Here is a 12,666-nt window from a genome sequence, read left to right as displayed (position 1 = left end):
TTCCCCATTGGATTTCCTAGTGTTGATATTACGGTGTCCTTGCCACACTAGAGCTCGTTAGAGGGCGTCTTTCTCTTTGTGATAGAATATAGGCGTTTTCTCGCTGTGCTCTAAAATCTCTTCATTCGCTTTTTTTTGTTGTCATTAATATTTTAATTGTAATACCATTGTTTTACTTTAAATGTATATTTTCCGGTTTCATTTAGTATTTTGAAGACAAAAATTCATATTCCATTCAACTTAGGAAAAGGGAGAATGATCATTTTAGTCATTGATTTTTTTTTTTAAATGTGTTTTATTAATTTTCTTGAAGGGGTGGAGGAGGGGGGAACAACTGCCAATGATCCCAGGAGAATAAACAAAAGCGACTTTTCTGTTTCATTGCAGTAGAAAGCCAGATAAATATGTATTTTTTTTCCTGCTTCAGGTCAGAAACCCTTCCCTTGTCAAAAATGCGATGCCTTCTTTTCTACCAAATCTAACTGTGAACGCCACCAGTTGCGCAAACACGGAGTTACCACCTGTTCCCTGAGAAGAAACGGGCTTATCCCCCAGTCAAAAGAGAGTGATGTTGGATCCCATGATAGCACAGGTAGTGCCGCCAGGTGAACAAGAACCCAGGAAGAGGGAGAGAGAGGAGTTCGGTTAAGAGTTGTAGCAAACTCCGGTCCGAGCTGTGGAGGGGCTGCTTGTTCACTTCTCTGTAGGATTCAGAGCCCACAGCCTATTAATAGAAAGGCAGGCCCTGCTGATGATTGGGAGGGAGCATAACTCCTGGGTCAGATCGCCTAGACAGACAGCAGAAAACAGTGACAGTGCCCCTCGGTGACTCTCGGGGCTGCCAGGGAAGATCTGTCACCCTCTTGGCAGAAGAGGCCTTTGTTCCCTATGTTGGGAGGTGGGATGTATGGGAAGGCCTACAACTTTAGCCCTGGGTATGAACTCATGTAAAGGGGATGTGAAACCTAAAGGTTTGGGGAGCCTTAGCCTCTGCAGCCTCCTCGGGAGCAGGCCTGGGCTCCCCAGGATATCAGGGTATTGCTGGAACGAGGGGTGCGGTGTTCTTCTTTTCAATAACTCTCATCCCGGTGTAAGACTGTCCTTGTTTGAAAAAGCACTGTGCATGTCCTTTCTTTAATCACATCTCTGCTTGACCTGAATCCGGGTATTATTCTCCTGTGCTGATGTGTGCTTCCTCCCTCCAGCACCCGCAGAGCAATTAACGGCTGCCCGATACGTCTTGTGCCACCTTGTTTCCCTTACAGTTTCTGAATTTACTCGTGTCCTCTGTCAGTACACTCCATCCACTCAGACTGCTGGGGTTCTCCATCCTCACCCCCAAGAGCAAACAAAACGAAAGCCAGCCTGCTGCAGGCCACTTAGATACCCTGCCAGTTGGCACTTAGTAACAGGGACAGCATCATGGTGCTGGGTCCAGTTCTGCAAGTCTTGAAAACCTGACACTATCTCATGGCTGTGAAGAGATCCCCCCAGCTATGTTTTTTTAGGGTTGTATTTGCGTCCTGTGGCTTCTGTTCCTCTGACTAGGGTGGAGATGGGGTGCCCTATAGTTATGAGGCACCCCTGCGTCAGGAGTCAGTGTGGACAGAGGGTTGAGCATTAATCTTAGCCCCCTTGTCCTTACTTTGGTTACAGGGATACTGAGTGTATCTGAAGTGGAGGGGCCACCCTTTGCCCATCTCTACGCCTCCCACTGAGCCCTAGTGAAACCAGCTGTGAGTGCTCTTAACTGCCCGCCAGTCTAGGCCAGATCCTCTGAGGGTATGAAAGGGTAAGCTGGTTTACTCACTGCTTCCCCAGCTTCCACTTCCACATAACTCACCAGTATCTTTGAGTGAAGAAAGATGTGGGTGCCCACGGAATCTTAGCCTAACTTGGACCCCTGTGAGCCAAAGATGACCTGTAGTTCAGCCCACGGGAAGCGCACACCAGTGCTGGCAGGTACGCGTTTGCTGCAGACCATCCTGTTAATGTTTAACCATCAGCCGCCACATTATCTGTTAGTCTGGAACATTTTCTTTCAGCCTGGTTTAGAAAGCTGCCCTGTGATCTTCCCATAGTGGTTCCACAGTAGCGAAAGCAGCCAGTAACTGAGGGAGCTGAGGGGGAGCTCTTGGGTTTCCATGTTTACAAATCAGTCTTAGTAACTCCGTGCTGGATGTGCATTTTGCATCCAGCTTCTTTATCATAAGGGAGGAACAAAGACTGGGGCTCCTGCTGGCGTCTGCAGACACAAAGCTGAGTGGGAATTAGTGGTCTTAGCTTCAGTTCAGCACCAAGTGTATTTATAAGTTTGCAGTCATAAGTTTTGTTTTCCAAATCCCAACAAAGCCCTTTCCCACCTCCACCCCACCCCGGAAGTTATATAGGTTTCCTTGAAGGGACAAAGCCTCTAGAAAAAGAAAAGTCACTGAAAGTTGTTATGTGAAACCAGCAAAGAGAAAATATATGTTTGGTTTAGTTGTGGTCACAGTCCATGGTGAGAAAAGGGACTGAGATTTAAGTGAGAGAGAAAGGAGGTTAGGGAGGCAGAGTTTAGTGATTTCAAGGAGGATTTTAAAAACCAGATGAGCATGATGGACATGGGGCGAAGCCTTCATTCTGGTTCCCCCCGCAATGAAGTTTAAAAAGTGAGGCTTTGAAGGAAGACCACTTAAAAAAAGGGAAAAAAATAAAATAAATGACCAAGGAGGTCCTTGAGGGGTTTTCTAGGCTTATATGCCTAGGTGGCATTTTCTTAAAATTCCTACACGTTTTATAATGTAGGTCTGACCTTTTTCAGTGTCATAAAGCCCCCCAAAAGAATGCTAAAAATGCCACAGTGGGGGCAGTTCTCCCTTAAAGGTCCATTTTAAACTTTCAAATTTCAACTGAAATTCTTCATTCACTGTCCTGGACAGAGAGGCACCCTGGCCCCCTCTGCCCTTGAGGGATATGCCCTTGGTCCTTCTTCCGATCATGCCCCGTCTTTGTGTTTGTAGGCACCTACATAGGGCTGTTTTTAATTCGTATAAACATGAAAGTGTTTAAACTCTCCCTTCATGTGGCCACCTTTACCAGCCCAGAAGTCCCACGTGTCAGCATGGACTGCACCTCAGGAAACCCTCTCAATCCTCAAATGCTTTGGGTAGAGTGCACACACAGCGGCTTCCCCTGCAAAGGCCCCCCTGCCAGGTCAGATAATTACTTAGGTTGGTAGTCTTGTCACATCGGTTGAGGCACATTTAATTTTTAGGAAGCAATAGATCTTTAATTGTTGAGCTGACTAGGGCCACCTCCACTGTCCTGTAGGAGGAGCTGCGGGTTTATTATCTACCAGGATTCCTTCTGCTTCCTCTAGCAGTTTTCTTAGTTGTTGAACAACACAAACCAAGGGACTGATGGGGAGAGGGAAGAACTGCATATTTTTAAGGTAGCATTGCTTATAAAAAGTCATCAGCTCAGCTACCTGCATTTGGGAGTCCGGGTGTTGAGAGCGGGGATTTATACAGCACCTGGCCTTATAAGTTGACTGTTCATGATAGGTGAAGAGGTGAAGTTTTTTGTTCATCAGAATCACTAATGAAAATCAGTTGTTTAGAATGTGAAGGGCACAGCCTACACTGCTAAAACACTCCCCCTAGTGGGAGTTTGGTAGAATACAACCAAGCCCCCTGTGTCCAGAGGGAGTTGGCCTTTCATTGTACTCCGGGTGATCTCTCTCCATTATCCGTGCAAAGGAAGGGCCTGAGAGCAGGAACAATTTGATCTTATATTTCTTTGGGTTTTGTTTCAAAATTTATTTTACTTTTTTTAAAGCTCTATCATGTTAAATATGTTCTGTGCAGTTAAAATAATGCATGTTCTTTGCTGAAAAAAAAAACAATGGACGTGTAGTCTAGGATATACTGGGGACAAAGGGGAAGTAACCAGAGATTAAACCTTTTAAAAATTACCGGTCGGACGTGGTGGCGCATGCCTGTAATCCTAGCCCTTTTAGAGGCTGAGGAGGGTGGATCACCTGAGGTCAGGAGTTCTGAGACCAGCCTGGCCAACATGGTGAAACCCTGTCTCCACTAAAAATACAAAAATTAGCTGGGCATGGTGGCTCACACCTGTAATCCCAGCTACTTGGGAGTCTGAGGCAGGAGAATCGCCTGAACTTAGGAGGCAGAGGTTACAGTGAGCTGAGACTGCACCACTGCACTCTAGCCCAGGTGACAGAGCAAGACTCCATCTCAAAAAAAAAAAAAAAATTACTTACAAAGGCCAGCCACAGTTGCTTATGCCTATAACGTCAGCACTTTGGGAGGCCAAGGCAGGAGGACTCCTTGAGCCCAGGAGTTCAAGACCAGCCTGGGCAACATAGGGAGACCCTGACTCTAGGGAGGGAAATTACCCACAAAGCCAGCAAACAAATTGAGCATTTTGTATTTTTATTGTAGAGTTTATACCAATATCCATTCAATAGATGCGCTCTGTTGAAATGATTCAAGAAAACGAACATCTCCTTTTTCCTTGGAACGTGGCCCAGACATTGGTGTGCATATCCCAGGACGCATATTCTTTAAGCTTTTGGATAATTTTGCAAAATCATTTCTTCTTTAAAATTTTATATTCACACCATAATATTTCCTTCTGAAACCTCTTGAGATACCCAAACAGTGGCTGCCAAAAAGTGCAGTCAGTGTAAAGCTAATGAAATGAAATGATGTAAGTAGCCACGTTATTCAGATGGCTGTGGGTAAAGCCTAAAGCCCCAAGCAGGTGTGAACAGTAGGTACTGTCTCCTCAGACCTCAGGACGGGGCAGGACCAGCTCCTTACCCCAGCCCTCCTGACCGCCTTGATGGCAAATAATCAAGCATGTGACATTGAGGAGGAGTGATGGATGCAGGTTGACATTGTAGTTACACCTGATCACGTCGAGTGAGAATCCAGGTGAGGTGCGTGAATCTTCTGGCTCAAGGACTGCAATCACATCTGGTCTATTGAGGGAGGGGCATCTTCGTACTTGTGCCATAAAACAATGACTTTCATCCACCTAATTATCAGAGGAACTTCTGAATCTCTGCAGTAATAAATCAGACAGTGGCCGGGCACGGTGGCTCACGCCTATAATCCCAGCACTTTGGGAGGCTGAGGTGGGTAGATCGCCTGAGGTCAGGAGTTCGAGACCAGCCTGGCGAACATGATGAAATCCCGTCTCTACTAAAAATACAAAAATTAGCTGGGCATGGTGGTGGGCGCCTGTAATCCCAGCTCTCAGGAGGCTGAGGCAGGAGAATTGCTTGAACCTGGGAGGTGGAGGTTGCAGTGAGTGGAGATCACACCATTGCACTCCAGCCTGGGCGACAAGGCGAAACTCTGTCTTGAAAAAATAATAATAAAAAATAAAGCAGACATAGGATCTGCAGCTAAATAATAGGTCCCACCAGCTTCCAATGTACTGTTGTAGTGCATAATTTTAAGAAGTTATTAAGTCCTCTTTCAACCTTAGTAAAGAGAAGGCCTTTTGACACTGTTTGATGTGAATATTGCAACTGTGCCACCCCTTAAAAGGACTGTTGAAAACTGATAGGCTTTCCACATACAGTTTTACTGGGTGGAATGGACAGATAGGAACAAATCAAGAGGCAGGAAGTCAGGGTAGGTGAGATGCCTGGAGCCCAGAACCCCTTGTCTTCACAGGCACCCACAGCCTTTCACAGTCCGCTCCCCTCACTGTGTGCTGTTGCCAAGCCTGGCATCAAGGGTGCCCTTCCTTTGAAAGATTTCCACCACCCCTGGGAGGCTGACAGCTAGGAAGCCTGCAAGCTTGCCTGTAGCCCCTTGGGTCTCCGCAGCCTCCACCTGGAGATGAGCGTCAGGCAAGAGTGTGCATACCATACACAGAGAATGCAGGCTTGGGGTCGTTTCCTGTGAAACTCATCAAGACCCTGCTTTGGAGGATTAGGGGTAGGGGTGGTCCTGTGTATGTTGCATGTTTGTATGATCTCTTTGCACTGGAAAAATAACTATAACTCAAGCTTCCTCAACCTCCCTAGCGCTGCGAGTCTCTGGAATGCACCCCTCTCCTATCTCGCAGCCCCTGTCTGCCCTGCCTGAGTCACTCACACCTTCCTGGGGGCGGGGGCAGTGGAAGCCAGGGGTTCAGGGGCACAGCGGCACAGCCAGCCCTGGGAACACACCTGAGGTGATGTGGAGGCTGCTTTTGCCTTTCTTACGTCCCCAGGGTCATCTTGGTCCTCCTGGGGGATGTAACAGGTGGTGAGGATTTGGGCCGAAAGAAGTCCTCACTGGTTTGGGGTTCAGGCTGCTGGCGTGGGTCTAGCCCATTCCCGGCGACATCCCTGGCATGGGCGTACCTGGTGGTGCCCCTCTGAGCCCTCCCCGCTGTGCTTGCCCCACAGACAGTCAGTCGGATACGGAGACTGCAGCCGCCGCGGGCGAAGTGCTAGACCTCACCTCACGGGACAGAGAGCAGCCGTCGGAGGGCGCCACTGAGCTCCGCCAGGTCGCAGGGGATGCCCCTGTGGAGCAGGCCAAGGCGGAAACGGCCTCGACGGTGCACCGGGAAGAGCACGGGCCTGGGGAGAGCCATGAGCCGGAGGAAGAGCATGGCACTGAGGAGAGCGCTGGGGACGCCGACGGCGCGGAAGAGGACGCGTCGAGCAACCAGAGCCTGGACCTGGACTTCGCCACCAAGCTCATGGACTTCAAGCTGGCCGAGGGCGAGGGCGAGGCAGGCGCCGGGGGCACGGCCTCGCAGGAGCCGAAGTTCGCCTGCGACACCTGTGGGAAGAGCTTCAAGTTCCTGGGCACCCTGAGCCGCCACCGGAAGGCGCACGGCCACCAGGAGCCCAAGGATGAGAAGGGAGATGGCGCCAGCACTGCAGAGGAGGGGCCCCAGCCCGCCGCCGAACAGGAGGAGAAGCCCCCCGAGACCCCGGCGGGGGTGGTGGAGTCGGCGCCGGGTGCCGGGGAGGCCCCGGTGGAAAAGCCCGCGGAGGAGACTGAGGGCCCCTCCGACGGGGAGAGCGCGGCCGAGAAAAGGTCCTCGGAGAAGAGTGACGATGACAAGAAACCAAAGACAGACTCCCCCAAAAGCGTGGCCAGCAAGGCAGACAAGAGGAAGAAGGTCTGCAGCGTGTGCAACAAGCGGTTCTGGTCGCTGCAGGACCTGACCCGGCACATGCGCTCCCACACAGGTAACCAGGGCAGGCCAGGTCCCCGGCCCAACAAGAGAAGGCGAATTGGGCACCTCTCCTAGGAGCTCCCCTGAAGCGGCGCCGGAGGCCACCGAGAGAACGTTTGCTTACTTGCTTACGTTGCCGGTGTGCCCGTTAAGCCCGTGAACTAGGAGTTTTAAGGAGTTGCATTGTTAGCCCTCGAAGACGGTGCAGGCCTCCTACAGCCAGGCAGGAGAGGGTCCTTGGCCGTTGTGTTTTTGAGAACGCTGTGATCCGCCTCAGCTCTGCTGCCTCCGTCTCCCCATCTGTAGAGTGGGGGTGACAGCTGCCCTGTTTCATAGAGGTATCTAGGAGAGGGTGCTTGTGCTGGGCATTTGGGCCACTTAGTCCTGTCTAGTCCTGTGGCCCGGACGACAGGCACTGCCCCAGGCCGCTGTGGGGCAGGCACCCTGTGTGATCCATTAGGGTCAGGGGGGCCTTTTCCTTTCTTAGCCGTGCAGCCTGGCTGAGGTGACTGGGGCAGGACCCTTAGCCACTGCCCTTCACACTGTTCCTAGAGTTCACCCACCACCTACAGGGTGGAGGCTGCAGACCCCAGAGCAGGGGCGCTTGATTTGACACAAAGACCTGATTATGCTCATGGAGTCCAGAGGTACATCCTTCTTCCTTCCAGAATAACCTGCCCCTCCTCTCAGCCGCTGCTTCCCTCCCTGTCAACAGCTGCAGCCCGCAATGAACACATGTGCCCCGACCCAGCGCAGGTGGCTCTGCCCTGCGCTTGCCCGTGTGAAGGGCCAGGGTCCTTGGCTCTCAGAAGAGGGATATTCTTGGGCTCCCAACAAGCGTGGTGGGCCTTGCCCCGGGCCTGGCGTGTGAGCCATCAGGAAAGCCCCCGCTGCACCACATCGTAATGCAGAGGGTACCTGGTGCCCCTGACCTAGGTGCTACTGTCCATGCAGATCCCTGAGAGGGTCCACTCCTGTCCCCCTCTAGATTCCTTCCCAGGCTCTGGTCGAGGCCAGTCTGCACATCTGAGGCTTCTGCTTCTGGGACCTGGGTTTTCTGGATCAGTATGTAGAGTGCCTGGGCTGAGAGGAAGGAGAGGAAAGGTCTCAAACTGACAGCTTGAACCAGCAAACGGAGCTTGTCCGTCCTCAGTTTGCTGGTTCAAGGAAGAGGCCTCTGGCTGAGTAGGAAGGAGTCCCGGCCCCCCGCACATAGCCTGGGGGCCTCATTCTTCCTGTGCAGAGCAGGGTGCAGTGGGTACTGGTGCCTTTTGGTTGATGGAAATTCTTTCTTCCGTTGTTCCAGGGGAAAGGCCATACAAGTGTCAGACCTGCGAGCGAACCTTCACCTTGAAGCACAGTCTGGTTCGCCACCAGCGGATCCACCAGAAAGCCAGGCATGCCAAACACCACGGGAAGGACAGCGACAAGGAAGAACGGGGTGAGGAGGACAGTGAGAACGAGTCCACCCACAGCGGCAACAACCCCGTCTCAGAGAACGAGGCTGAGCTGGCTCCCAACACCAGCAACCACATGGCCGTCACCCGGAGCCGGAAGGAGGGCTTGGCCAGTGCCACCAAGGACTGCAGCCACAGGGAGGAGAAGGTCACGGCAGGGCGGCCGTCTGAGCCTGGCCAGGGTGACCTTAACCCAGAGAGCCCGGCGGCCCTGGGGCAGGACCTGCTGGAGCCGCGCAGCAAGAGGCTTGCCCACCCAACCCTGGCCACAGCTGACGGCGCCTCCCAAATCCTGGGGATGGAGTGACAGCCTCCGTCCCCCTCAGCACAGACAAAAGCCAGCAGAGCAAAGCGTCTATACTTCATGGGGTTTCCTCAGTGCCCTTTGGCTGTTGGGGAGTAAGAGAGAGAGAGTGCGAGAGACAAGCAGGAGCGTGGCTGCTCGCTCAGTGCCATAGCCTCACCGCAGCCTGCGCGGGAGGCCACAGCCCGTGCCGATTCCAGTGCCTTAACTACTTACCGGATCCCTCCATATTATCGTGGGTGTTGTATTTTTCCAAAATGACTTCTTAAACAAAACAAATATTATAATGAATTGTCTGGAGAGGACCTCTTCATTTGAGCATTAGCGTTATTGTGTATTGGTGTGTGTGAGCTTGTTCTTGTGAATCTGTGATAGCACCGTTTGTTCTGTGAGCTGGAAACAGAAGGAAAAAACATACCCTTGGGTACCCATAGCCAATAACTGGAAGAAAATGATGTGAATTTCATGTAAATGACCAGAGGAAAGATGGATAAGATGATAATTTCTTAAATAGACATTTTCCTTTTTTCTGTGTGCTTCATGGTGGAGCTGTCATCTGGTCCTTGGTATTACAGGATGTGGTTGATGAAGGTTTCCAATATGATTTCAAGCCAAAACCAGGAAAGATTCTAGCTTTAGCCTCATGTCCGTTTCTACTCTGTCAGCATTAGACATGGTCACTGTTCAAGTTTCAAGACATCCATTCTTAACTATAGAGAAGAGTTACTCCCCTGGCGTCTTAACCTATGGAAAACATGCATGGATAGCATATATTTGATTGCCTCCTCTTCCTTTTCAGTATATGTATTATTAATATTATTATTATTATTATTATTAGCTCATCAGTTTGCTGTTCTCTGCAGTGAGCAGAATCAAATGGGCAATATTTGTCCTGGGAGACCTGTGCCACACCCAGGTCCCCGTGTTAACGTGTGCCTGTGGCTGTGGTTGGCACCTTTGGGTGGTAGCTCTTCTACTGTAATGAGACAAGCCTTTCTTCTGTCACTGCAGAATTTAGCAGGGGCCGTGAGCAGTCTTCCCAAGCATGGCCCAGGAGCAGCTCAGAGAGGGTGGAGTGAGGATGCATGCATCCAGGTAACAGGCATCAAGAAGCCAGGGCCGTGCCTGGAGCACTGCAGAGATGACTTTGGAGAAAGCAAAGCAGTGACCCAGTGACCAGGCACGTTACTCGTGAGCGAGGTATTCCCAGTCTTCCTGCTAAGCCTAATCCAAGCCTTACCCAGCTGTGCTACTGTCATTTGCAAAGCGAGGAAATACTACTACTGGTAATAAAACTACACATGCAAGATGTCAGATGAGAAATAGGTTTATATTTACCTTCCTGCGATGTGGGGTTGGTGCTTGAAGATAAATGTGCTGTTTCTAGTTTCTTAAATAGTCCAAACCCCTGGGCGCAAAAAGGCAGGATTATTTTTACCCATGAGCATCCTATGCAGGCAATAGACTTCCCTCACTGTCCCCGCCTGCAGGGAGGAGAATGTACCCCACTGCACCTGAGCTCCTGGTCCCTCAGCCAAGACCTCAGGGGCCCCCAGCCAGCCTGCTGCTGGGGACCCCTGTCCTTGCTGCAGTGTGTGGAGCCTCTTGCCTTCCCCTGGAGAGGCACCCCTGTACCCCAACTTCCTTCCCCTGGCCTTTTCTGGCCCCAGTGCTCCTCCTTTACAGACTTGTTCGCACAGAAACATGCACGCCCCCTTTTCTCCGCCACTTCACCAGTTTCTGAAATCCAACCTCCCAGGCTTCAAAGGAAGATAGACATTCTTGACATAATGAAAAGTGATATCTTCGCATACGAAAGGAAAAAAGGTTGAGGTATATATGATTTTTAACTGTATTAGGGATGTATGAACCAGTTTAAAAACGAGGTTTTATTTACTGTAGAGATGAATGCAAATCAGAACCAATGTTCCCTTGGTCTACTTAGTTAAAACCAGTTCATACATCCCTTAGGTTTTTTTTTTATTATTATTATTATTACAATTGTTATTTTTGTTGTTATTATTATTTGGGGTTTCTTGTGTTTTTTCTTTGCGACTCTCCACACTAAACTTGCAATATTGTGGGGAGAAGCTGTGACTAAACTCTACGCTGCGGTGAGATGTAGCAGTAATCAGCTCCCAGCGACGTGTGTAGCCGGGGCTGCCGCTCGCAATAATCACTATTGATTTAAAGCTTTACTTAGCCTTGATCTGTACCCTCGTAGTCAATAAGGTCTTGCCACATTTTATTAGTGAGGTGGAGAAACGTATTATTTGTTTGTTGTTTTTGCCCTTCCCCCACCCCCAATATTAAACTGTGAAATTTGTGATTTGTTTAAACTCTGGGTGAATCATAGCTTAGTTTGCATGTCCAGCTAATTTGTTTCTATACATTTTGTTTGATTCTCTTTCTCCTTCTCTCAGGGCTTTTACAAAAAAAATATATATATATGGATCTTCTGAAAAGTTTTTTGAGGTGCAAGTTTTTTCTCGTTTTTTTTTTCTCATTGATTAATGGACATGACGCTGAGATTCAATCACTACATGAAACACCTGGCTGTGAAAACAAAACAACCCAGAGAGCTGTTTTCCAAGCAGCGCTGGGGAAGCTACATAACAGTCGGATGCCAGTTTCGGGAAGATTCACCATACGTTCTGACCCTCTGTTCGTCTCTTTCCTCTCCTCTTTCTTCAAGAAGGAAGTTGATCCCAGTGATTTCAGCCCATGCATTAAACAGGAAACAATAATAAATTTGTAGAATTCATATTTTTCTAAAGGGAACTTAAAAACTGCTGCTACATGTTATGTACAAAACTGGTTTATGCCACATGAACAGAATCACAAGTTTAGTTTTGGTACTTTTTGTTCCTCTTTGTATTCAGTTGTATAGAACTTCCAAATTCAGAATGAGAAGAAAGCTGTTCTGTATCAAACCATCTAAGCAATAAATGTTATATTTTAAAAGCGGCAGATTGCCGGTCACGTGGCTGTCCTGTGATTTGTTGTGATCCCATCCCCAAGCCCACAGCCCACTTGGGGCAGGTCCCAGGTGTGCAGTACCATTGGGGGGAGTCACAGGTGCCCAGAAAAGCTCTTGTCACCCAGGCAGCATTTTTTTTTGCGCTGGAGGCTGGGGCAGTGACTCTTGCCTATAATCCCAGCACTTTGGGAAGTCAAGGCAGGAGATTCACTTGAAACCAGAAGTTCAAGACCAGCCTGGGCAAAATAGTGAGACCCCTATGTCTACAAAAAAATGTTTAAGAACTAGCTGGGCATGGTGGTACATGCCTGTTGTCCCAGCTATTTGGGAGGTTGAGGCAGGAGGATCACTTGAGCCCAGGAGTTTGAGGTTGCAGTGAGCTATGATCGTTCCTCTGCCCTCCAGCCTGGGGGACACAGCAAGACCCTGCTGTATGTAAAAGCACTCGGCTGCAGTTGTGAGAGCTGCTTTGAGAGCATGTGGAAAGTTAAGTGCATGGCCACTGTCAGAGCTTCAGAGTGGAGACCTTGGTGTTGGGTGCACAGGGCCAGGAGGCTGGACCTAATGAGGCACCACAGTGCAGGCCACTCTGTCATTGGCTAAAGCCAGCAGTTTTGTTTCCTGTGCAATAATGCCTAAGAAGTCCGCCTCTCCTCTTCTTCCCCCAACCCAGTTGTAAGTGATTGAGTCAGCACCTAGTGGAGGGAGAACAAAATCTGTTAGTGTGA

At 49.7% G+C, this 12,666-nt stretch overlaps 1 protein-coding gene across 13 annotated transcripts in view; it reads left to right on the top strand.

The window, feature by feature from the left end:
- Positions 1-11,940, top strand: part of RREB1 (ras responsive element binding protein 1) — a 202,491-nt gene extending 190,551 nt beyond the window's left edge. For 12 of the 13 annotated variants that reach the window (XM_063632936.1, XM_063632937.1, XM_055263009.2 and 9 more), the window contains 3 exons: positions 428-592; positions 6,413-7,210; positions 8,504-11,940. In XM_063632936.1, the coding sequence (XP_063489006.1) occupies positions 428-592; positions 6,413-7,210; positions 8,504-8,961 (1,421 nt within the window). In that variant the 3' untranslated portion in view covers positions 8,962-11,940. The remainder of the gene's footprint in view (positions 1-427; positions 593-6,412; positions 7,211-8,503) is intronic. The other variant, XM_055263018.2, reaches the window with a different exon arrangement.
- The last annotated feature ends 726 nt before the right edge of the window (positions 11,941-12,666 follow it).

Source organism: Symphalangus syndactylus, chromosome 23 (assembly GCF_028878055.3).
Source record: "Symphalangus syndactylus isolate Jambi chromosome 23, NHGRI_mSymSyn1-v2.1_pri, whole genome shotgun sequence".
NCBI lineage: Eukaryota > Metazoa > Chordata > Mammalia > Primates > Hylobatidae > Symphalangus > Symphalangus syndactylus.
Note: the sequence above shows the minus strand (reverse complement) of the source record. Positions and strands in the feature narration are given on the sequence as shown.